The sequence below is a fragment of the Sabethes cyaneus genome, chromosome 3, assembly GCF_943734655.1.
Source record: "Sabethes cyaneus chromosome 3, idSabCyanKW18_F2, whole genome shotgun sequence".
Classification (NCBI taxonomy): Eukaryota; Metazoa; Arthropoda; class Insecta; order Diptera; family Culicidae; genus Sabethes; species Sabethes cyaneus.
The window spans coordinates 50,753,830-50,781,670 of record NC_071355.1 but is presented as its reverse complement, the minus strand read 5'-3'; the positions used below and the strand labels follow the sequence as shown (position 1 = coordinate 50,781,670).

The 27,841-nt window shown below is 40.2% G+C and overlaps 1 protein-coding gene across 1 annotated transcript in view; it reads left to right on the top strand.

Annotated features, from left to right (window-relative positions):
• The window catches only part of LOC128739578 (zinc finger CCCH domain-containing protein 18-like), a 46,747-nt gene that overhangs the window by 11,689 nt on the left and 7,217 nt on the right, over positions 1-27,841 (top strand). Inside the window, exon 9 of the mRNA XM_053835072.1 lies at positions 4,277-4,380. Coding sequence (XP_053691047.1) covers positions 4,277-4,380 — 104 coding nt within the window. The remainder of the gene's footprint in view (positions 1-4,276; positions 4,381-27,841) is intronic.

Genomic DNA, 27,841 nt, shown 5'->3' with positions numbered 1-27,841 from the left:
AAAAAAAAACTGCTAGTCAATAATCTGAAAATTTCATTACAATCAGCAGAGCAAAAAAAATGTCTTCAATATACAAAGGTGTTCGTTCTGAAAAGCGCGGTTTTGGTAGTTGATGAAACATTGTTGGACGAATTTGGACAGTACGTCAACTTCGGTAATGGCAACTCCATTCAGAAGTTTGTTGAATTGTTTGTCGGTACAGATGGCCAGCTGCAAATGGCATGGGTTGATTCTGGTCTTCTTGCTGGCATGAATGGCATTACCAGCCAGTTCAGAATGCTTTATCACTAGAAACGCGTTCACCGTAATTTCCCTTTTGCAATGACTCTTACCGAAGACTGAAGGACAGCATGACTTGTAGTTTGTTGTAACGAGTCAACCGGGATGGCGTCCTTTCTTCTTCTTTCTCGTCTGGTTCCTTTCCACTGGTGTTCGGTGCCATTCCAATGGTTTGTGTTGACTTGCTCCACAGCAACTGATAGCACTCCGGAGCGGTAGCCCTTGCTTTATTCCGAATTCGTTCTCAAACAATCTTTTTGACCCCTGCAGTTCTAACACTTCGTTTTCTTCCGTTTTTTTTGTACGGTTTTAAACAGATCTCGTCTCTACATATCTTTTTAGTGTATAGTAATCAAATCCTCTTTTTATGCCGTGATGTTTGAGGTCACGAAAAATAGTGCCGCATGCAGCACCGCTTCACAATTTATTTATTATCAACGACCGTAACTCAAACTCTGGTACGTGCACACCGAACGAGACACAATACGAAAATGAAACTACGTCAAGTAAGACTTAAGTCATGATGCCACACACACATGGTCTTAGTTTGCTTGTATTGATTGTATATGCCGCTGCAAGCATAAAATGATTTTCACACTGTAATTAGTGTTGCTTATAAGCGAATTTAATTTACCAAATGAAATGTGAAACATGATATTAATGTTTTGAAGCAAGCGGCTCCCCATTTTTAAGGGGACATAAACGACTAAATTTTTTGAAAAATTCATTATTTTTTATTTCAGATTTTGAATCTGCAGTCCTTTTCGCTTATTTTGATACTAATTTTGTAATGATCCGAACACCGGGAGTGGCCACTAAACGATCATACACATAAGCATTCTAGTGCGACGTGGAATAACCTGGACGATTTTCAAACTTTATGTACCTTTAACTACACAACGTATTGGAACAAACTTTTTTTTGTTTTGTTGGTAGGAGCTTGGCAAAGACTTTTATAACTTTTGAGTTTTGTAAACGAAATACAGCTTGAGAAAAAAGAAAAAGACGTCTTATCACGATTCGCTTTACCCGAAGCTCCCTCATATGATCTCGGCATATCAGCATGGGTTTGTGAACAAGCGCTCAACGATTTCTAACTTGATGTCACATGTTTCTACGCTGACGAATGCACTTGAAAAGCGTCAGCAGATCGACGCCGTCTATGTGGATCTTGCTAAGGCGTTCGATAGGGTACCGCATTCATCGATGGTAACGAAACTGGTAAGGTTGGGATTTCCTGAATGGCTGACACGGTGGGTACTGTCGTATCTTACCGACGGCGATGCGTTTGTGCCAGTTAATTGAATTAGGTCTCTCCCTTTTGAGATAAAATCAGGTTTGCCCCAAGGAAGCCACCTTGGCCCACTGCTGTTCAATCCTTTTGTGAACGATCTGTGCTCCACTATAAAAACTCCAAAGTTGATGTTCGCTGATGACCTAAAATTTTACCGGGTAGTAGAATCGACAGTTGATTGCTGCGCTATACAATCCGATATTGATTCGCTGTTGAATTGGTGTACATTGAACGGCATGGAAGTTAATATACAGGAATGCAATGTAATCTCATTCTGTAGAAACAGACAGACCATTTTGTTTGACTATAGAACGCAAACAGCCAGTGTCAGCCGAGTCGATTCTGTAAAAGATTAAGGAATTCTCCTTGATAGCAAACTATGTTTCGCTCAGCATGTTGCAATTCTTGCTGCTAAACCATGTGCGTAATGCTCCATCAAAAGAAATACGCAGCAATTCCGTGATGTCTATAGTCTGAAGTCTCTCTACTGCGCGATAGTACGTAGTATTTTGGAGTACGGAGCTATAGTACGTGCACCTTACCATGCTGTCGAGATCAAACGGATTGAGCGAATCCAGCGTCACTTCATTCGGTACGCCTTGCGAACGCTACTCTGGGATGCTTCAATTCGATTGCCTCCATATGAACATCGATGCGCTCTTATACGTCTGCCCACGTTGGCAAATAGGAGAAATTTGCTGCAACATTTCTTTGTCTTCGATCTTCTTGGAAACAATATTGACAGCTGCCCGGAGCTGCTGGAACGGCTTCAAATCAACGTACCATCCAGGTTTACCGGTCGACTTTTTTCGGTTTCCAATGCATCGCACTCGGGAGGGTATTTCCAGCCCATTAGGCGGTAGCCTGAACAATATTCAGGAATTACGTTGAAACTACATTTATTCGAGACAAGATTTTTATACCAGTTGAAGAATATTATTTACTGAATATCGGCGTGTATTTTGGTTTTAATGAAACGCTACTGAATTTGAGTTTTAGTCGCGAGAAATGATGATGTCACTGCAGCTAAATTGAGCCCATTTTCTATAGTCGACATTTGAAGAGAGATCAGAGTGCATTTTCTATAGTCGTGTCTGTGTTTTTTAAATCCGACCGGCCGACATAGCCTGCACAGGGATTAGATGCTTTGCAAAAACAGATCAAAAGAGACCGATGGATAACGTGTCGGTATTGCTTACATTCCGGGCTCATTGAAGATAATTAGTTTTGCAGTGATAACAGCTTGCTGCTGGCGCTAGTGTATCATTGAATCGTTCATATACATTAGCGCCAGAATCAAGTAGTTGTCACTCAAATACTAGCTATGTCAACACGATAAAAGCTTGTCAGGCGTTTCAGGCTTCACATATTGGTAGTAGTGTAAATAACGCACCTTATGCTGGAATTAAAAACAAAATGCTGCTAATGGCTAGTGAATGAAAATTGATATCTATTTTCATATCAGAGGGGAATTTTTGTAGCCGCCCGTAGAGGTCACCTCTATCTAGGTTTATTTATTTTCCTAGATCTACTGACCTCGATTACTTTCCTTCAGTAGGGTCACCCCTGCGAAATGGTACTTTCTACGAAAGTATTTTCCGTGAAATGTAACATCCCGCGTAAGGTTTTTCGAGAAATGGTATTCAGCGAAACTCTATATTTCGCGTTATGGTCAACCGAAAATTGGTGTTCCGCAAAATGGTATTCGGCGAAATGGTTTGTAATGATGGCGAATATTTAAATGTTATACACTGTATTTCATCAGGCTGAGCAATGGGGGGAGTTGTTTTCTATTTTACTGTGAGGAAAATTTGTATATTAAAACACCCATGAACTCCTCAGAAACTTGCAAAACTAGAGATTGTGATAAAGGTCATCCGAGATTCAGGATTTCTGTACAAAACTGTTTAATTTGTGGCAATACGAAGTTTGTCGGGTCAGCTAGTAATAAATAAATAAATTAATGGTTGAAGTACCAGATCATAAAATGCAATTAATTCGATCGATATAGCTTTGTTGCAAGTTACCCCATCTACTGGCTTGTGACATTTCCCCGAATACCATATTGTTGAAAATCAACTCGAGGTAGACTATAACAAAAAAATATTTTGCGGAAAGTGTAATTTCGTGGAAAACATTTTAGCCGATAGAATGATTTGGTTAAAAACAGTATGGCGGATTTGGTGCCAACTGGGCGCCATCCACAGTTCCCCTATACAAGCAAAATTTACCTTTTTGCGGTAACTATATTTTTGCTGTAAACCGTCTAATAATGCGCGTGATTTTTGGTCTACTAGCAAAGTAAGTTTGATCCGACCTTATTCGCAATCGTTCGTATCTAGGAAAACAAATAAACCTGGTCGCTGGTAATACTTACAGCATACGGCCAACTCGATTCATCTATAAAACGCTTACAGAACCCTGCACAATTTCCTATATGGATTTCCGCAGAATGGTTTACTCCACCAAATGGTTTCCCATGAAATAGTAATTTTCATGAAAGGGTTTCGACATACATAGTTGTATCTTGCGGCAAATAATATTTTCCGTGAAAATGTTTTACACGAAATAGTTTTTCAGCGATGTATAACTCCGAGATATGGTTTTCAGCGAAACGGTAGTCAACCTTATAAATACTTCACATTCGCTAATACCAATGTATATGATGGTTTTGTAACAAATCGATCCCTTCTCTGTTTTCAGCTACCGCGGCCGGCGGGATTCGTGCGCCCAAATCATCGACGGCACCGTCAGCACCATGACAGTGGAAACTTCTAGTACGTTTTTTGATTCTAGTACTCAAACAGGTATGATTAGTGCTATAAGCTTTCATCAAAAAAACAAAACCAGCGTGCAAAATCCGTCTCAAACGAACGATCCCTTGTTTTCGGTTGCCACATGTTACGTGTCTTACGTGTGTGTTGTCAAAATTGTGGATTTGTCTTGAAGATTGTCACTTCCTACACTTCCCATCGCTCGGCGCCCGCCGGTGACATCGGCGGTGTCGGTGTCGCCGCTTCGGTTGCTGGTTGTTTACGACTCTTCCGTTCTCTCTGTTGTCACATCGAATTCCTCCTTTTCCCCGCTTCCAACATCGATGACAAGTTAGATTAATGCTGGTTTGGTTAGGCTGGGATTTGCTAAATGTTGCCACGTTCACCTCTACCTACCTCTATGACAGAAGGCTTTTCCCGAGCGTAATCAGAATTTACGATGGCACACACTCTGTCATCACAGCCACCACAGCCGCTTGGGAAATGGGAATTGCCTGCCGGAACCGAAGTTTTATGCCAGTTCACCACCAAACTGGTCCAAATTTAGCCTTCCATGGGATCAATTTCATTTAATCGGGATTCTTTCCGGAACCGTGGGAGAGAGATCCCGCGGGAAAGCGACGAGGAAAAAGGCATGCGAAATGAACCGGAACAGTTTGTGTCGACCGACGGTGCGACGGTTGATAGAAATTTTGGTAAACGATTGAACTAATTGGGACAATTTGGGCATTTGCAATCACCTACTACTGGGCCAGCTTAGTAAGCTACCATTAGGTACAGAGGAAAAAGGAAATTAACTGTGCTTGATTAAGTTATTTATAGGATCTGGAAAATCATTAAAACCCAAACGTAATTAGACTTCAGCGTCTGTGTCAATGTCAGTGTCAATGTCGAATATTTATAAATCAATGAAAGTTTTTACTTGTTAAACAATTACCACAATACAATTTTGTTGGAAAATGTAGTATTTTAAGTATTCTGCAGAATACTGAATTCAAGAGAAAGAGCATAATTTTAAAGAAACTGAATTCAACGGTATATTACAGGGATCAAACATCACAATCAGGAGGATTCGTACAAGATTCACAACAGCTGTTACAGCTGGCGGCCTGTGTGGCCGACCTTTTATGTCACAGAGTCGACTTACAACTAACACGGCTTCGGCTGCAAACTAGTCCTAGGTATTTCTTGTGAAAGGTGGCGGATACTCTTGTTTTTTGGGTCAGTAAATCATGGTTGAAATTATTTTTCTGCAAGGCAAGGTTTTTTTTTCCTGAGAAAAAGGAAACAGTTCGGACCGGACGGGCTTGGTGTTGAAGCGGACTTAAATTGGTGCCTTCGCAGTGCGACCTTGAGCATCATAGACGCGTAAAATCTTTTCAGCAACGGTTTCATGTTTTTTTTTCGAACGGCATATTGGTGGAGGGAGCGAAAAGATGTTTACGGTTTTCTTTTTCTTGCTGTTAGATAGGAAAACCCGTTTTTTGTGTCGTTTTTCCTTTCAGAGTTCTTTTAAGATCCCTCAGGAGAAACGCAAAAAAGTTGTTTAAGCACGTGTACGTGCCAAAACCGAAAAATATTTATTGCTCTTTGTACCGAATGCTTTGATCCAGAATCTAAAAAATTTGGAAGAGCAGCAAAAAATGCCGGATTATCTGGCCTTAATTTCACATTTATCTCCTCAACGTGTCGTGTCAGATGGTTAGGTGCTGAAAATAAAAATTGAACGCTGAACTAATAGCTTTAAGCCTTCGGGAGGCTCGTCTTTTTTCCATATGGAAATTCAAGCGGGGAAAATCATAGCAAGTTTATTATGATTAACTGTGAGTGAGAGTGCTTTGAATGCCTTCTGGTTGCGGTTTAGTGAAATTCTTTAGAACTGCTATGAAAATCTTGCAATCATCGTGGGGTTTTCTGTCAACACAATGGCTTGATTGCTCTTCTAGGAACGAATTTTCGACCGACTTTTACTTATGGATTCATAAAGCAAGGATTGACTTCGCGAAGAATGGTTGGCTTCTAGATAAGGAATGCCACTGCCTGAGATTACCGAATATTTTGCAGAAACATTTGCTGGTTTGATTTCTTTTGGATACTGGCTACGTCTGATATCTCAGAAGAGTGATCAGAAAACTTAACTTGAAATCAGTCAAGTAGAAAAACATCGAAGTTAGTGACACGAAAAGTTTCCTAAACAGTTTTATCGTCAACGGTTTGAGTCAGACACTCGCTTTTTATCCTATGAGTAAGCGAAAGCAGCCATTTCCATTAGCAGAATAAAGAGTCAAAGTAAGTTATTTCAAAATAATTCGATTTTTTTCTAATCTACAAATACTATTTACTTGCTTGGTAGAAAATTATATCAATCAAAAATTTTGAATCAGGGATTTACTGATTTCAAATATTGACCTAAGTGCGAAGTTACATCAAAGTCGAAAGACAAACTCTAGCCACAGATACCCCTTTCGGCTTGTTTACCGGTTTGATTTGATACCGATAACGAATAGGTCGGGGCCAGCTTCGAGAGCAATAATGATTATTGAATACAAGCAAGAAAACCAAAGTCTGTCAGTGAGTCAGTAAGATGTTCCCAAACTGAGAAGGTTAAAAATTCATGTGTTCTTAACAAGTCGCCCAAGTTTGAATTATTATTTGTTTATTTATCAGCTATATCGTGTACATTTTTTAACTCTTTACGTGAAACAGAATTGAGTTTCTTTTTTATCTTTAAAACAATTTGTGAAAAATAGCTTTTAACACTGTTAATAGAATTCATTGGTGAGGATTATAAAAATTATCTGGTCCACTTATTTAGAGTCTAAAATTTAAAATCTGCTCAATCTCACGACACTCGAGCGAGGTTAGTGTACTGTCTACTACTTCCCTCCCTTCTCTTACTACAGCAGCTAGACCTTCTACCAACTCTGCCGCGCTGATCATGGTATGGTCCAGTTCCTTTAGGACTGTCAGTGTCGACTGTCGGCCTAGCACAAACTCTTGCAGGAGTTGTGCCTAAAAAATTGTTGGGCACTGGATGAAGGATGCAGCGAGAATGGTCTCATCAAGTGACGCTAAGCTGGATTCAATGAAGTCATGAGACAATCAAGATGAATGCCCCGGATTCAGGCGGTCGTTACATCTCCCCCCCCCCTCGGCTTTATAAACTGCGAAGCATCTTTGAAGGAGAGACTTAGTAACAAGAAGGTAGTGGGCGGTTGACGCGCAATTCTGGGAAAAGGAACGAATGATGGAAGACCTCAGCTGCCGCTAACAAGTTTAGCAATAATATTTATAATAGAATATATACTAATAATAAAAACATTTTTTCACAAACAATACACATAAAGTATTGCTACAGAAGTGACATTAAAGCAGATAAGTTGCGAAAATGAAGCAATGGAGCCGCATGGTGTTTTGTTTTAACTTGCAATGAAATGGATATTTTGGCTAGTGATTGATTGCACTCCGCTTCCAACTCATCGCCATCCGAGCAATGTCTCAGAATTTCATCATATCCACGTATACTTATTATCAAAACGTTGGTGGTATGAATGCCAGTAATCACAAAGCAAAGAAAAGGGCTGGTCTGAGAAGTTTCATGAAATAAGTTGCAGCGAACGTAAAATAAAGCAAAATTTTAATCAAGGAATCTCTACGACAATTTGCTGACGAAATACGATTGTGTCGTTATGGACAATGAAACATGCTTCTTCTTCTTCTTCTTCTTCTTCTTCTTCTAGCAGCATAGAGCCGGGGTGGCTCATGTTGTATCAAGAAAATCTCTTTACTGTACTCAGTGCTGGGTTTGCTTCGGATGGGTTGGATATAAACATCTTTAACGTTTGGATGGTGGGTTGGATATAAACATTTTTAAGACTTGACCCTTCTTTATCGACGGCACCGCCAATTCGAACATACGACGACTGACTTCTTAGATCAGCATAGAACTTTGAAGCTAACTGGGCATTACTGCGCTACTCGTCGCCAATTTGTTGAGCGGTCAAGCTATCTAGCAGGTTGGACCCCTCCATTCCTGGTGCTTGTAGTGGTCCATTGTGGCACGGTAGTCCGGCATTCTTGTGACGTGTTAGGCTCACCGTAGCTTCCCAACTTTTGACAGGCGCACAGTGCGTATATCTCCAAGTAGCTGCAGCTCTTGATTTATACGTCTACGCCACTCTCCGTTGGTACTCCGCCACAAATAGTCCACAAAACGTTTCATTCAAATATGGAAAGTGCATGCATGTCTTCCATAAACAAAGTTACAGTCTCAAGTATGTAGGTGACTACCGATTTGATTACTGTTTTGTACATCGTCAGCTTTGTGCGGCGGCGTATGCTCCTTGATTAAGCGTCTTGCTGAGGAAAACTAGGCTTGACTTCCTACTTGGATGCGTCGTTGAATCTCGTTACTCATATTGTCAGGGTTAACCAGAGATCCCAAATATATGAACTCATCAACCGCCAGCAATCACTGCAGTCCGTAACGCCGAGTATTAAGGATACTCAAAAGTTGCTGAGTTTCAATAAGCGAGATCTCACCACGCTTACCGGTCTTGTGACAGGACATTGTGCGAGTAAATATCATCTTCGGAATCTCGGTTTCGTACACGTTTCGATCACGTTAGCGACCTAGGTGTTTTGCTGGATACCAAGCTCTCCTTCAATTTACATCGCACTAATGTCATAACTAAGGCAACACGTCAGCTCGGTTTTATCTCGAAAATTGCCCGGAATTTCAACGATCCTTATTGCCTGAAGGCCTTATATTGTTCACTGGTGCGTCCACTACTCGAATACGCTAGTTTAGTGTGGTGTCCTCAACAGCTTGTATGGAACTTGAGAATTGAACGGGTACAAAAACGGTTTATCCGGTTCGCACTACGAGACCTACCTTGGCGTGATCCAGTGAATTTGCCCCCGTATCCCGACCGCTGCCGCCTTCTTGGCATTGACACTCTTGAACGACGCAGAAAGATCGAGCAAGCGATGTTTGTAGCTAAGGTGATTAATGGTGAAGTCGACAGCCCGAGAATTCTATCGCAGCTAAACTTCCGTGCCGTGCAACGTACCCTTCGATCTACTGGTCTGCTCCAGCTCAGCTTCCATCGAACGGCGTTTGGATTTAACGAACCGTTGGCCTCCAGCGTGCGTACCTTTTGCAGAGTGGAGGATTTGTTCGACTTTGGCGTGCCGTCTCACAAATTTTTGCAAAAAATATTATTGTGTAACTTTTAGAATATTAGACACTGTGTTGCTATACTTTCATTAAGACATACAGTCAGATGAATTTTAAATTAATAATAAACAAATAAACAAATAAACACTTGCTCTACAATTGTGGAGCACTAATAGGGCACCAGTATCTCACAAAGGGCCTACTAGAGCCTAGGCAGATCTGGTTTGCGTCGCCGATCAGCTCATAAACCAAGTCATCCCTGATTGATCCCAGTATCACAATAGTTCAAAATACTGGACGCAGTGGTAAGAGTACCCAACAGAAGAGGAAGGCTTCGAGTTGGCTACTCTTGCTGAAGATCGTTTCGATGCCCGCTCGTCGGATCACACCTTTAATAACCATGTTGAATAACTTACAGGACTGTCCATTTCCAAATTAGCCATTGAAATGTCCATCGAGCAATTGCTTCCACCTGTTCACCACCTCGCACTCTTATCTGTTCAGGTTTTCCATCTCTTCTCTTATGCTTTACGAGACTGGTTCACCTCTTAATAGAACTTGCGCGTTTCATTAGTCCGGAATAACATAGCTTTGTCCCTGTTGTCTTACCAAATACCAAAATCAGAAATTGGCCAAACAGATCAAACATCACAAAATTGTCTGTTGGTTTAAAAATGCCTTCAATTTATGATTTGAAGTTTGTACCATAAAATGTGTTAAATGGTTCAACGTTGCTTTTCCATATGATAAAAGTATAGTATCGCTAGTGCCGGACAAGACGACGCGTCGTGCAGAGAAAAGAGCAAATAATTAGATATGGAGTGATTATTGAGGGTCCGGGGTGAATCAGGTTACATGGGAAGTCAATTATAAACGGATTTGAACAAAACTTTTCTCCTAAGTCCCTGTGATTCGCCGATATTCCCAGCTAGCATTTTCATATGTATATAAGAGTTTAAAATCAGTATTACGTACATATATACATGCTAATAAATCGTATTTGATGCACGAAATTGGCTATCAGTGGTATTTTGGAGGCGATATACGTGATGAGGAATAAACATACGCATTTCATCGATATAAGTAGTTATATACGACAAAATCCGATTAAGTCCGACCCGCTCTGTACTGATATACGATTCTGTGCTGAATATCGTATGTATGTTAGCTTTTATCATTATATACGACTGAAAATCGACTTGGGCGGACTGTATTAAACTTTAGTTACGATTCCGAATTTGTTAGGAAGTTATTTACGATAATTTTATTTATGTACGATTTCGTGCCAGCTGGGTTGCTTGACTCTTTTTTGAGCAGGGATGTAATTGAGCAGGGAAAAGCCCGCGGGAGTGGAACTGGAATAAGATTCCTGCTCCCGTAGGCATAAAACCTCCTCAGTATTTATTTTGCCATGTTTTTTCATAATATTTGGATTTTACAATAAATTTTTCTTCTTATGTTGAACTTTAACACTTCATAGTTTGTAATTTTATAAACTGGCGAGTTTGTAGCGGTGGCGGGACGGTGGGTTTGTGGCGGTGCGGTGGTGCGGCAGCAGTTTTGTGGCGGTATGGCGGTGGATGACGTGAAAATAAAAACTCTTGAATCACAGAGGACTGGCACCAGTGTTGCGAAGCCCGCACTCGGATGGTCTAATTTTTTCATATATTCGTACTCATTCTAACGAACACGCCGGCATTGGCATCCCTTTCGGACTCTCGCTTTTATTTATTCATGCCCACCGATGAGTTTTTGCAATTGTGCATTTGTGCATCTATGCATTTAGCTAACAGCCACGATCGTCGCTCTCGTTCGTCATTGCAGCCCGTGCAGCTGATACCGATTACTCGTGAGGGCTCGCACTACTGCTCGTGAGTACAATCGAGGGCGAAAATGAAGATTAAATGAAAAAGTAATGCAAAATTTGTATCGCAGTGCGTCGCTAGCCCTCTCGGCAGGTGATTACTCACGAGTTATTTGACTCGCGAGTGGGCTATGCAGAAAAACGAAATCAGACTGCGCGTTCGCGAGTGTGTAGGCAGCAGAATGTCTGCACACAGCAACGGCGGCTGTTTTATCCCATGCCTGCTTCTCCTAAATATCTATCGAGTTCGTGATGAGATGTTTAACAGCCAGTTCCTTGCCAGTCGTTGCAATATAAAGTTGAATAAATCTTATCATCCATCAAGATTTTCTCGTTTCGTTTCTCTTTGTGCCGTTTTAGTGTTTCAGCTCGTTGGATTTACACTTATGGCTTGGCACCTCTGGCTTGGCTTTACGCTTCTTGAGGTTAATGCCCATGTTAGCTCAATATTTTTCCACTGTTTAACCGGTTGTTTCTAATTTTCTAGCTTGCGATTGGTATGAGCTTGCCACGTTACCTTTGGTATTCCTTTTCATTTTCTGCTATAGTTTGACGTCTGTCAACACCACATGACGGCTCGCTCCTGGTTTTCTATCGATTCTTTCGATTCTTCTTTATCCAGCTATTCAAGAGTCTTGAAGATACATGTAGAGTCATGTAGATGACTTCTTTGTATTTGGGTGTAATGATTTTAAGGATCAAACCATCGCGCGCTCATTAGTTATGAAAATACTGCGCAAATCACGTTCAAACGCGTTATGCAAATAGACTGTGGCCATATCGCGTAGTACTGTTTCACGGAAAACATTTTGGCGAAAAGTATTTAGCAAAGAAAACTATCTTGCACGTTGTGCAAAGTGCTGTAGACGTTTTATAGACGATTCGGGGTGAGACGGCGCTCTGGTCCGGCTAGATCACTTTTATCAAAAATTATTCGATTTACTAGATCTATTGACCTCTAGTATTGTCTTTCAAGTGGGTCCAAATGAGCGATAGGACTGAAAGCCGCGGGTATCATAAAAGGTTTTCCGCGAAAATATAGTTTCCACAAAATGGCATTTACTACACAATAGTTTTCCATTCCACCAAATCGTTCTTTTGTAAGCGATTTCATTATCAATTCAACTTCTTTTTTTTTTTTTAAATTGTCGGCCCCCTTGGCGAATGAGGGGTCCACTGTTTCGAAGTAATAAAAGTGTAGTTGTCATTTTATAACCATTTTAGACCAATCAAGTACAAAAGCTTAAATATTTCAAGACCTCGCCACAGTAGTGGTCCTGTTTCAACAAGAATTATTCAATTGTTATAGTTATAGAGAAATCTGAAATTTGTAGTTTGAACAAAACACAGCGTTTCGCCACTAAAAGTCAAAAGCAACGTCAATAAAACCACCCTAATTTGTGAACCAATTCTCATAAAATTTTGGTTCGTACCTACTATTTCAAGACTGTGTCTTTCTGAAAAATAATGGATTTGCTGACGCATAATTTGTAAAACTTTGCGACAATCTGTCTAAATGCTTATAATTTTTCATCTTATAATACAATCGGGATCGAAGTGTTTCAAATTCTGAAGTTCTTCGGTCTGTTTGTACGATAATAAAAAAATCTTAGTGCGGGATACTGATGTATGTACACAGCAACAAATAAAGGTACCCATACATCCTCGTTCGTTCATTTATTCGCCGGAGGCGCTTATTATTACGTGCCATAACTGGATATTACGATCAAAATTTATTTCATACTCAACACTGCAGTAAAATACCATACGGTTAATGGTGATTTCTTTCCTCATAGGTTTCATTTCTTTATTGGATAAGAATCGGCTCATAGCTCGAACGTGACGAATGCTATCTTTACATTTGAATGGTGTAGTAAAATTTGATTTCGATGAAAATAATTGATCAGTAAGCAAATCACCAATCTCTTCTACAATTCACGCTTGTTGAACTGAAAATTGTTCATTAAATTGCAGAAAAAATACGATGACTTTTAAAGGATTCGAGAATATCGAATCTAGCAGATCATTCTAATTTTAGTGCACCGATTATTTTCTCAGAACTTTGAAAAAATAAAATTGGAAAAAAAGGAAAAATAGTAAGAATTTTCGAGGAATAATGGTGATTACGATGGATCTTTTGTCGTTCGATATGTGGACAAATTTCATTAAATTGTTCTCTGAATTAGACTTCATTTAGTACGGCAATAAAACGAAAGAGCTCACATAAAACGTACTTGTACTTTAATTCTGACGGTCTTTACTTTCAATTAGTAATCATCTAACCATAATGAAAAGCTCACAATATTATGGATAATAATATTACAGCACGTCGAGAGTGCCTGATTTCCCTTATCGTGCCGAAAAGGCTCCTTACCCACAGGTGCTTATTTAACCTTTCCAGTCCTGTTCAATGAACGAAAACACTTCCGTCTCAGCGCACGCATCGGCCAGCCGGGCGGTGCTGTAGCCGGTGCCAACGACCTTTTCACCAAATCCCTGTTCGGGGCTTTTTGCTTTCGGGAAAAATATGTTTTGCTTAGATAAATCTCCACATTGTGCACGTGTCAACGCCTTGAGTAAATAAAACAAACGAAAATTGAGCCCAATCTCCAGTCAAGCTCAACCATAAGCCCCATTCAGAGTCGGAGCCTTTGGAATGAAGTACCCTTGAAAGGACGCTCACAAACGTACTGCTTTACGACCGGCTTCCGGTCCCGGGTGCGAACTTTTATTATCATTTTCTTCGGCTTACTCCACGCTACTATAGCTCGGTACGATTTTCTAACAAAATCAACAAGTACGTATCAGAGGCAGTTTAATGTCCGAAGTTGCCCGCCAGCTAGACCCACGTTCGGAAAAGCAACAAAGCGAATCGTGACACGACGGTCGCACCAGCCAGTGACTGAGCTTTCCGTTGCACGATGCCATCGTCATGAGAAGGAAGCCCTGTGGATCAGTAAAATGCCGCACGCACCAGTGCCTTTTCTATCTGGACGGGCTGACGCAATGATAAAACACGTTTTGGCCAATGTTTATGTGTTTTATAATGCTTCCCGGCTCGTTGCGTTACCAGCCTTACGCCCTCGGGGGCCAGAATCTTCCACCACGCAGTCACAGTGATTCCACTTATTTTCACATCTAAAAGTGGCGTAGTCAGTGCGGTATTGATAAGAAAAAACTTTGACAAACATTTGATTGGCCAACGGAATGAAAGAGTTTCCGTTTCCTGACTACGTTGCTGCTCGGGTGCCATTCATCGCATCATAATGTCGTTCGCTGTTGTGTTTGCTTTTGCATCGCCACGCTCTACGCATTTTCAAAGTGCGACTCATGCCGGCGGACTCCAACCGTAATTGAGGACGAACGATGGATATACTATTTTATTCTACTCAAAAGCATTTGTTCAATCATCCCTGCGAAATTGCGACTAATTGCCACTTGTCACCGAGCCCGGTCACCGAGGCGCCTGCCGTATCGATCTTTTCTGTTTCACCGGATTTTCTTCCTCTCATCCAATTTAATGCATCGCTAAATGACGAAACACGTAAATCATGACAGTTATAAGGTACGGAAAATTTAATGCTCTACTTCCTTCCTTCCGTCCGTTCCGTCCGTCCCGTTCTTTCCGTCCGGACTAGGGCTTGGCATCCATGCATGTGGATGCTGCACCGACGCTTCAAAGAGGGAAGAGCACTGTTTGTGAGAAGCGAATTATGCACTGCAGCGAGTTGCCATTTTTACAAAAAAAAAAAAAAAAGAAAAATAATACTGCTCCACGCGACCGATGATGCAGTATGATACATTATTCGGTAAATGTTGAAAAGTTGAAAAAATTACTTTTATTAATATTTAATTTGACGTTTTTCTCTCTGCGCTTCACTCCGGTTCGGGTTTGTCGGTGATATTCGAGACTGTCTGCCGTTTCGTCCTGGCCACCCCCGGGGGGCAGATGCTCTAGTTTCCACGTATGATTTACACTTTATTTGCTCCAATGGTGGCATAACAGGGGGCTTTAATTGTTTCACGCTCGACAGCCGTTTATCATCGAATCACGGTCCCATTAGTGTTGCAGAGACTGTCGAATGAAACTTGTGCTCACTGGCGGGCTGGCTGGCTGGCTGAAAGCAGTGATTATAGTGGTGTGATTTGTTAGTATTTATTTATATGTATCTTTTGAAGGTTTCATAAAGTTTTAAACACATGAGCGGTATTTGACAATATTTGTTATCTGGTTTATATTGATATTGATAACATTATTCAACATTCTCCCAATCTGTGTTGACAGAATTGTTGTAAATAGGAATCACGTTTATTTGTTTTTGGAGGGTACCCACCAAAGAGGGTACCCTTGTTTTCCACAATAAAAAATAGGAGTAGAGTTATGCGACATAGACGGAAATTTAATAAACCATCCCAACTAACGGTAAATAATCTGTTGGTTTAAAATGTTCCAAGCCGAGCTTAGCTTTTTTGAGAAAATGACAAATTTAAGCTTGTATAACATGGTGACTCTGGACTTTATATTCCATTATTGCATCTGTAAAATAAAAACTGTGGGTTTTTATTTAAGACGCCTAATTATATCATTGAGTTGCAGTCATATAATTTCACAGTAGTAAATAATAACGTTGCAGTTTGAAAGCTTTCGCAGTAGGTTTTCTTGACATATTAACATGTACATACTAGCATTGGGCGATACTGCGAAAAGCATCGATATTCGAATATCGATACAATTTTTGTAAAGGTATCGATCCCGTTGAAATATCGGGCGGCAAGTATCGATACCAGTGGTATCGATATCGGTATCGATACACTGACAGGGTGCAACGGAAACCACACTTTTGTTTATTATTTAGCTTAATTTTGTGCTTAATTATATGCGTGTGCTTTTACTACTGTTGATTCTCTTTCGTTCTCATACGAAATCTCGTTAGGAACGAAATATAGGCTGATGTCGGACTGGTCAGGCCTGCGGTTTTAAACTCTTTTGACCGGAAACTGCAACGAATTGCTCAGGATTGCTACAAAATTTATTAGAAAATCTAGTGGAATGATGGAAATGAAAAATAAATTTAAAAAATCGGGCAAAAAGTACATATCCGTTTTCTTAAGTTGGTAAACCGACTTTTTGCCAGATTGATCAGTCACCGGCTTTGCAAGTGAAAAACCGGCCGGGCCGACCAGAAATCGACCACTCAGCCAAGCGCTAGCAAATGCTTTTATATTTTGCGTACGGTTTATGCTCCTTGATCGAAATGACTTACGAAGGGAAAAGTAGACCTGACTTAGCTAGAATGCGTCGTTGAATCTGCTTACTCATATGATTGACGGCGGTTGACAGAGATCCCTAATTTATGAATTCATCAACCCCTTCCAGTTCATCTCCGTCAAAAGTCATTTCATGCACTCGGAGTTTCTTCACTTAACAACGCAGTTGCGGCTTCATTGACGGTCTAGCGTATCCAACCACATCCATCTTCGAGTGCCAAGATAGCTACATCCATTGAGGAAAGCAGAGCTTCACTCAGCAACTTGCGAGTTGTCTAATTGATCGCATTTGAAATTAATTTTAAAATCGGAGCTGGAATTGCACTTGAAATTTTACTTAAGCCTAGTATCCAGCTGAAAAGAAAACAGCTCAAGAAAAAATCCTGGTATTTACCGAAGAAATTTTTACAACTGCAAGGCAAGCAATTATCTATCATTTTTTCTTGTGATAATAATTGCGCCGGATATTATTCCGTACGGAAAAGTGACGTTTCAATTCACTAGCATGTAAATCTGCGCCATCTGAAAGTAAAACAATATTTCTTGTGAGGTGCATACTGGTAAAGAAATCGCAAACGGAAAATCTTTTCTTCAGCATTTCTTGGCCTATCTTTTTGCCCATTTCTTTTCAGGTCGATACTAGGCTTTAAAATTGAACCTGAAATTTAACATGATATTGAACTTGAAATGGGAACTGAAATTTAACTTAGAATTGAGCATGGCATTATGCTTAAAATTGAACTTCAAATTGATATTGATGATCAAATGATATTGGACTTCAGTTTGAATCAATTTCAACTTGAATCTTTACTTTAAATTGAGCTGGAAGTAAGACTTTAAATTTAACTTAAAATTAAACTTGAAGTGGAACTTGAATTTGGACTTCAAATCACACTTAAAATTGGACGCGAAGTTAAACTCAAGTTAGAATATGTAAATTGGACTTCAAATTACACATGAAACAGGACTTATAATGAGACATGAAATTGAACTTGAAATAGGACATAATAAAGAACTTAAAATTTTACTAGTAACTAATAGTGAATTGGATGAAAAATTTGACTAGAAATTATACTTACAACTTTGCCAGAAATTGGAGTTAAATCGGACTTATAATTGGACTTGAAATAGGATTTGAAATTGAATTTGATTTTTTTACATCACCTAAGAAATCCGACTTTAAATTAGATTTCAAATTGAAATTGAAGTTTTACTTAAAATTTGATTTAAGACTGGAACTAGGAATGCATCTATTTTTGCAGAGTTTATTTATCGAAAAAAAAAATTAGCTGCCGCATTAATTAGGTACACCTCTTATTTTAATTTCTACGAGTTCGAGGTGGTCGGATAACATCTGCAGCAGAGAAATACGCAGAGGTATTCTTGCCGGAAGTCGCGCTTACTACGGATTCTACAAGACCCTAAAATCTGGCAAGCTTCATCTCTGTACCAAATGTACCATGTACAAAGCGCAAATAAGACCGATACTCTACGGGCACAAAACGTGGACAATGCTCGACGGAGACTGGTCACTTTTGGACGTCGTGTGCTTAGGATTATCTTTGGTGGTGTATGTGAGTACGGTCTATGGAGGAAAAACATGAACCACAAGCTGGCGCAGCTTTTCGGCCAACCCAGTATTCAGAAAGTTGCTGAGGCTGGAAGAGTACAATGGCCGGGACATGTTGTGTGAATGCCGGAAAACAATCCCATAAAAATGATGTTTGCCTCGAATTCGGTTGGTACCAGGCGCAGAGGTACGCAGCGTGCTTGACGGTTAGACCATATGGAGCAAGTCCTGGAAAGTGTAAGACATTCGAGAAATTGGAGGCGGACAGCCATGGATCGAGTTTGTTGGCGGAACATTGTTATGCAGGTGAAATCCTAATGGACATCGCATTAGAATAAGTAAAGTATTTTAGTTTCTCTAGCATTTACTATAAAGGTATCGATACAAATATCGTCGTTTTAGCATCGATACTGGCCGGTATCGGGACGCTCAGTATCGATCCAAAATATCGATGTATCGGCTCAAAAGTATCGATTTTTTCGATACAGATACAGTATCGCCCAATGCTAGTACATACACTTCAACTGCTCAAAATTATTTATGAGCCGCCTTAACGTTGCAAACCGTAACATCCATCACTTAGTATGAAATAAAACACAATGAAATTTACTTCCAGGACATCAATTTCGTATACTTTTAGAGCAAGTAAAACATTTCTGGATCTATTGGAATGGAATATACGAGGGAACTGTCCTTTCTTTGAAAATTAATGAAAACAAAATCCCAGCATACTCTTGTTTTATAAAAACTACAGTTTCGTCCTGGCAGAGGCACATTCTTTACATTTTTTTAAAGAGAAAATTCGGCAAAAAGGATGTTCAAGAGCAAACAAAATATTAAGGGGACTTAAACGGCTAAAAATTCTCTCAACTACAAATTTATTTATTGAAATAAATTATTATTCAGCTCTATTTCAGTATAAAGTATTTGGTGTTGCTTTCAACTTTTTAAGTACTTTCGTTTGACTTGCGTATGGATTTGTTTGTGTGCAATGTATTTTCTTTATTATTTCCTACAAGCTATGGCACACAAATGGATTTGAGAATCAGTTAAAGTGCTAGTTATGAAAATATGAATAAAAGTATGAAAATAGTAACTTAAGCTTTATGAAACTATTGAGTACTTACCTTACCGTACGTTTATTAATAGGTGCCTCCAAAGTGTACGATTTCGATATACATTGCCCTGTTTTCGGTGACCGTGCCCGCGTTCCGTCGCCCATTCTTACAGCATCTTCCGATTCATCGATTGTTTCAAGCCGAACGAATACATCTTCTGCTTTTTCGTAATGTGCTATGTAACGCTAACGTATGTAACTCAATGAGATGCAACTACGTTATTTTTGCTTGTCTTGAATGCAATCTGGTATAATTGGTTTTGAGTTTTTGCTCAATGTGAGCAATTCTTGCCACGAAAATATGGCGCCTTATCAGGGACCTGGTTTTGGTTGCAGACAAGGCTCTTATATATAGACTATTGAAATAAACATAAATATCACACACTCACCCTTATTCTGCGTGGCGAGTGACGTGACTATTTGGACATTTGTCACCTAGGTGACTCGCTTTGTCACCTAGGTGACACGGCCTGTCACTTAGGTGACAGGGGTTTCTTACCTAGGTGACTCGGTTGTCACCTAGGTGACTCGACTCGCCGTGGCGAGTCACGGCGAGTGACAATTGTCGTATTGAGTCACGTGACTCGCAGAATAAGGGCAACTGTGAAGAGTTAATAAATCAACCAACCAGATGCAAGCACCTTTCCTTTTACCTTCTAGATACGACCATCTCATATACCGCGACTTCGTTTACATTAATTCTAGAAAAAAGTGACCAAATCTTCCCGTTGAAATAGGTCAGGAACTATATATTTCGATTAAACATAGACCAAGTTGATGTCCTGAAAGTAAACAATGTTGTAAAAGTAAACCAACTCTTCCTATCAACCGATTTGATCATTTAAACTTTAAGATGAAATTAGTCGTCATCGATTCTGCCAATTTCAAAAGCAGTTTTTTTTTGTTTGACAAAAAAATTCTGTTCATGAAAATATATTCGCTGTGTTCAGATTGGCAAGAATAATGCAGTATTTACATTTTTATAAACAGAATCCCGCCTTTGGGCCCAAAAACTGCTTCCGAATTTGGGCTTTCCGACGAAAAGTTAATGACTGCTAGTTTCCGTTAAAGACATGTGAGCAGCTATTCTTTTTCTCACCCGTTTGTATCGAAGTCTTGTATGAATAGGTGTTAGGCGGAATATTCGAACATATGACGTGATGTAGAAATTTTCAGAATGCGAACTGCACTCAAAGATTAGAGACGGAATTATTTACATATTTTCGGTTGTAGGTATTGCTGTCAAGTATATAAAAATAACTGAAACGGCAGAGTGCCAAGAAAACTTGCAGGGGTCGAGTTGAAATATTGAAATAAGTATAATATCAGGCACTGCCAAGAACATACTCCGAGTACGGTTATAATAAGTTATTAAAACTGATTATAACCATACTATTAAAAAGATTAACTTATTACCAGCTAAATTTTCAACTGACATTCCACATGTTAGTTGCAAAGCAATCATATTGTCATAATTAATGGTGCTTTCAACTATTTTCGAATCAGCACCAGCGTTACGGAACAACATTGGATAATTGTAAAGCAAATAACTCTTCGCTCACTGTCAATGCAACTGTAGACGAACGTGCGTTTGATTGACGTCTTAAGAACAGACGATAAAACAGTGCACGATTTGATTACTGTTTTATTACCAAAGAAATATGGATTTCACCAGATTTGAAATGAAAATGCTCGCCGTTGCCGTATGCTGACATTCTGCTACCTACACACTCACAAACGCACAGCTTCATATCGTCTTTTTGCATAGCCTATTCACGAGCTAATAACTCGTGAGGAATCATCTGCCCGTGAGGGCTAGTGGTGCATTGGGATACACACTTTTTGTTTTCTTGTTCATCTTCGCCCTCGATTCTAGTCACGGGCGAGAGTGCAAGCCCTCGCGAGTAACCGATTCCAGCAATGACAGGCTGCAATGACGAACGAGAGTGACGATCGTAGCTGTTAGCTAAATACACACACACACACACACACACACACACACACACACACACACACACACACACACACACACACACACACACACACACACACACACACACACACACACACACACACACACACACACACACACACACACACACACACACACACACACACACACACACACACACACACACACACACACACACACACACACACACACACACACACACACACACACACACACACACACACACACACACACACACACACACACACACACACACACACACACACACACACACACACACACACACACACACACACACACACACACACACAAACACACACACACACACACACACACACACACACACACACACACACACACACACACAAACTTGTCGCAATGCATGAATAAATAAGAGCGAGAGTCCTTAAGCGACACTTACGCTGGCGCGTTCGTTAGACTGAGTATGCGTGTGTGAAAAAATAGGCCACACGAGTGCGGGCTTCGCAACACTGAATCAAAATTTCACAGCTACGTGCCAAATTCACCATCGAAGATGTTCCCTAAAAAATTGCTTGTCCATCTCCAGCCACTAATGACTGCTTGATTTTTGCCCCGCCTTTTTATTTTCTTTTATCAAATTTTAGAAAGAAAAACGAATCGCAACCGAGATTTATACCCACCAATAGGTTTGTTTGTTTAAAAAGAATACAAAATTATTTTCGTGTCTGTTGTCGTGAAAAAACTTTTCTAATTGGAGTTTATTTAATTTTGCTAAAATACTCCTACTCCTACGTCACCCATGCGGTCGTGTCTAGAACAGCGAACAAAGATGCATGGTTTTATATGAATTTATTTAATACTGAGGTCTTGTATAAGAAAGGTATAATTTTCTCATATATTTCCTTTGTAGTCGTCTGATTTCACAGACACTGACGACCATTTTTAAAATTTTTGTTTACTATGATTTCGAGTATTTCCATTTCAGAAAAACTTTACAAACTTTACGTGCCAAAAGGTCAAGGATTGTTTGTATTGCTCGTCCTGAAAGTAAATTGTACAAAACACTGAAACGTAATGAAGGGTGCATTTTAATACAATATTTTACTTACTTTACTTTACTTTTTCGGCGACAATCCGTTATCGAACCCGTGTCGAATTCAAGAGACGTCTCCACGTTACTCGGTCTTGGGCTGCCGCCCTCCAATCGTCTCTAACACCCGCGGGTACATTGTCTCAGCTGAATATTGTCTTTTAGCTGGTCTCTCATCCGGCATCCTTGCTACGTACCCAGCCCTTTGTAGCCTGTAATGTTTTAGCCACCTCACAATATCCGCATCTTTGTATACTTGGTATATTGCATGCGCCTGTGCTACACTTCTAATATGCCGCCAAGAATTAATCGCAGGATATTACGGATATTACGCCTCAAGAGTTCGTCGGTCGTTCTCTTTCAATGTCCACGCTTCGTGACTGTAGAGCACCACCGGAAGAGTTAGCGTCTTATAGAGTTTTGTGCGGAATTGTCGGCTACGGGACCTCAGCTGGCTACGTAACCCGTAGAAAACCCTGTTGGCAGCCGCTATCCGTCTTTTTACTTCGCGGCTTACATCGTTGTCGCATGTCACTAACTTTCCAAGTTAAACAAATTTGTCGACCACTTAAAAAGTATCCCCACCTATCACCACCGCAGTTTTAACACCTGAAGGGCTACCATGCTCTCAACCAGCCACCATTTACTTTATCTTGGAAGAATTAATGACAAATCCTATTATTAACAACGATGAAATCGATGTCGTTCGTAAACCCTGGGAGCATGTAAGATTTCGTGATGATGGTACTGCTTCTCTGCACGCCCGAGTGAGTCCGATGTCTTACTTGCTATTCTTCTGCTTGATTTAGAACCATCAAGGGTAGCACCTATAAGCCTAATCAGTTTTGTTGGGGAACCATAATCAGTCACAGTTCATGTCGATTAACTAAATCATACGTCGCCTTGAAGTCTATAAACAAATGGTGAATATGCAAGTTGAATTCCCGGAATTTATCGCGGATTTCTCGCAAAGTGTATATTTAGCCCTTCGTAGAGCGCCCCTCTCAAAAATCGCGCTGATATCCGCCTACAAAGGGCATATGAGATCTTCTAACCAGTCCGTAGGTAGTTCCTCCTCAGTACATACCTTTAGTATACCCGGAAGGATTGCACAATACAGCCGTTCACTTCCGACTTTCAAAAGTTCGGAAGGGATGCCGCCCTTTTCAGCTACCTTGCTCTCTCGCTGTTTTTCTAACCTCTTCCAAGTTTGGTGAATCCACAGCTTGTACATCATGTTCAATCGTTATTCTATTTCTATTGACCTTTCCATCTTGTGCAATATTTCACTAAGTAAAGTATAACTCGCAATGGCTTAAGAAGCGATCACAATCGCTTAAGAAGGGGTCACAAGGTTATCGAGTCTGACTAGACAAGCGAGTGGCCGTGACTTCAAATATTAGTGAAGTAAAAGGGTCTATAAATAAATAAATAAATAATAATAATCAATCTTAGCAGAATTCGGATGTTCCACGTTACTTTAACATGGGCTTATACCCTCCATATTCATCCTTCATATCTTCATTTACCAACAATGAAGGGTGCTATTGGCAAGGCAAATTATAAGAGTGCTACTGGCTCGAGATTATCCGTACTCGTGCATTATTTGCCATAGCAGTTCTCGTTCGACTGTATCGTATGTTGCTTTAAAGTCGACGAAAATATGATGTGTAGGTACATTGTATTCTCGATAATTCTTTAGAAATTGGTGAAGTGCGAATTCGTAATAGAGTATCTACAAGAGTATCTAGTCAGATACCAATATCTTATTGTATTATGATTTTTTTTGTATGCCAGAAGGGCATTGGGTTAAAAGCCCAATGCGGCTGGTTTAATGATCGTCTTTTGTGGCAGGCTCCGATTGCTGTACACAGTTTACGGATCGCTCATACCCATTGATGGAGTTGATCGGAATAGTTGTAATCCTGTGTCCTAGTATTTTGATTATAAATTTTTGTTAGTCAGTAGCTGTGGACTACAAAACTCTTCTCATGCAAGAAGCGAATTTCCATGGCTGAAGTTTTTGGAGCGTTTTGGAGTGAAATATGAAACCTTAAATTAAAGAAAAGAAAAATTTTTCCGATAAAATTCCACTATTTATTTTATTCACGACAGATACGTATTTCGCCTACGACGAAGCCTGCAAGTGTCCTTTTCTTTAGTTTCAGTAGTTCCATGGACCGAACTTCCATTTCATATTTGTAGCCTACCGAATATTACGTGTAGAATTTTTTTGGTTGATCGTAGTCGTTGTATTTAGGAAGGTTGCCTTGTTAGGGCCACGCTATCTAATTTCGAGCTGTCATCTTGGTTTTAGCATTCGATATTGGGTTCGATTTCAGTTTGTGGCATTCGGTTTCAGCATAGCAACATTTCTTATTTCAGTCAACTGCTTCAGGTCAGACACTGTCGCGAGCCGCTCCTAGCATAGAGAAGAAACGCGCACTTGATTAGGAAAAGAAGGTGCACAATGCAGTCATCTCGCTACCTAGAGCCACGCCTGAGTTAGGTACTCACTCGCTAACCCTCAGCGGCCGCAGGAGTGTCCCTTTCCTGTCAGCGTCTTGCATTGTCTTCACTTGGAGTTGGTTACACGATCTCTTCTCTCGGTTCATATTCCAACTGGTGGAGGAAGTGTTAGGAGTATTCTGTAGCTGACATTAAAAACCGTATGAAGTGGGGTCCTGAATTTCCAAACCTTCAGCCTTGTTGCCAAAAAAAAAAAAACTAGCGTTCTCACGAAAATTATAACTAAAATAGTATTGAAGATTAATAGCAAATTCAAAATACTCTAGCAGGCCCAATTTAACGGTGTGCTTACAGAAGCTACAAAAATGTTTATATGTTTAAGTCTCAAATTTATATGAATAATATTAATAATGTTCCAGAATTTGATTTTTACAAATCTACAACTTTCATTGCTCAACAACGTTTAAGATAGTATTAAACTAATTTCATGTTTCAGCAAATGTTCAATCAACTTAGTTGCCGGTCACCTGCATACAATTTAATCCGATCAATAATTATTTTATTTTTCAAATCCTATGCTCGGTAATTGGGTTTTAAACAACCGGTTCTCCTTTGGTCGTTTCCCGGTAATTAGCAGCATCTGGCTCTCATTGTTAAAATATCAGGATTCAAATAGGTATATTCACCATTCGATGGAATTCCACTTCAACAATATCTCACGAGTGTGCCATCAACTGAGCTCTAAGAAATTCGATGCCGCTGGGTATGCATACCGACAAAGCTAAAACAATAATCATTGAGATTATTTGAGTTAGTTTTTGCTTCGATATTAGTGAAAAAGGTTTCAATGAATACCAAATGCCAATACCCTTTTTGGCACGCACATCAATCGTTTTGTATGTTCTTTTGATTTCACCATCGAACAACAGTCTTTACCTTCGAATAGTCTCATAAATAAGCTCGTTATTAGCTTTCGATACCGTGGATCGTGACATTTGCACGTTTTGTTTCATGTGTCGTTAACATTTAGCTGCCATCCCACCCGATTACGCTGAGTTCAGATTCAACAGGTTATCTTCTCTCTCTCAGGCTTCAGAATTTCCCTAAAGAACAAAAATTTTCGCAGAAAAAATAGATTTCCACTGAAATGCGTAGGTAGCAGGATTCTTAGTTTGAATAAACCATAAAAGCTAAAGCCTATTTAATATTGATGGAGGCGCGTGGTATGACAGCACGAAAAAAAAACCTTCAACTCGACGTGAATCACATTCCTACGCAAGCCTGCCTGCTTCCGAAAAATGTGGGCGAAGCCGATCAAACTAGGTCACAGGCTGCCAAAATCGGTTACCATCAAGTTATTTGACTATATCGGGGAAATTATCCCCGATTCTTTGCTTCTGTCCCCTTGCCCTCTGTCAGCTGCGTGGAGCATTTTGTCGCGAAACGTTTTGTCGAGCGAGCTTCACGGTGCGTTGCGGTGGCACACAGAATCATAAACGGCGTTGACAACCGTTTCCGAAACCGTAGAAACAGCATGAATGAACATGCCATCCATCGTCCTTGTGCCTCCGGGCCCATTAATTGCTATAACACGTTGCATGTAAGAAAGCCTGTAGGATCCGAAGGAAAATGGAATCTTATCATGTTACAACATCGGAACGAGAGAACATAAAGAAAATGCGATTGTCTGTGGGGGTGGACGCATGTGAGTGTGTGAGTGTGAAGCAAGAAATTCTTACATTACACTGTGGTAAGCGCTGAGAGAAAGGCTTCGTTGCGTGAGTGAGGAAAATAGAGAGAAGGAAAACGTCCGACAGCCAAGCAACAGCTAGCAGAAAATTTACCACCTGTGGTTCATGGGTTCGCAACGGTGAGCGTTTCCGAAGGTTCGGTTCAAAGAGATGCGTGAAAATGCGAGAGCTGAACTGTTCTCTGTTTGGATGTTTTCCTGCAGAGCTGCCAGGAAGATAGGTACCGCATTAATTTTAGATAAGAGGCCGTCCAAAAACTGAGAAAATCAATATTCATTTATTTTAGATTTCGATTCTTTACATTTTGTCGCTGATTTTGATAAAAATTTAGTGACGAACTGACTTGGGAAGTGCATAAATCATTTACCTAAATATTCTATTGACTCGCAGAACATGTTCACTGCAATAAGTTTTAACAAACTGATAAACTTAATAAAAAATTTCAATGGAAAAAATATCATAATTGAAATAACTTTCAAAAAATTTAAAGCAATGCACCAGTATTTTGAAATAAAGAAAACGGTAACAAAACCGGAATGAAGTTAATATTTTTGAAACGATGGTTCTACAATTGATGAAGGGACGGTAAGGGAAAGTAACGAAGAAGGATTTTTTGGGAATGGAGGGGAAAGAGTGGAGAGGAAAGGGGAAGGGGGGTAGCTACGCTTAACAAGTTGTCGTTGTGACTCCTACCTTTTGTCCAATGGTGGAAGGTGCATGGGTCGAACCAAGCTATAATCAGAGATTATAACCGGATTTAAACACACAACACCCGCCATGTGGCTCGCTGGTACCCGTGTACCTATGAACCACAGAGGCGCTGGACAAAAGGAGACTGCACATCCCCCTTATCAATGTAGTGACATGGGTTGGGCTATTTTTAGACACAAATTGTGCCTCTTCCTCCACCTACTGTAGAAACCACCTACCGAGAAGTTTAATCTAACTTTGTGTTTATTGGCGGGATGACGAGACTATGCGGGCCCTTGCGACTTACAAGGTACTGCGTGTGAACGTTGTTCATCTGTCAGCGTGTTAGCCGCGATTCACAGCGCGGGGTTTCGGGGGAAGGCCCCGTTCCTGTGAAAATTGACCAAACCTCGTGATTTTTGTCATGACCTTGAAATGCGGTCAGGCATATATTAATATTTTTGAAACAACATAAAACCCAGTCATCGAGAGATGCTATACCCAGCTATAGGGGAGAGTAGTCAACAGTGAGACAACAGGAA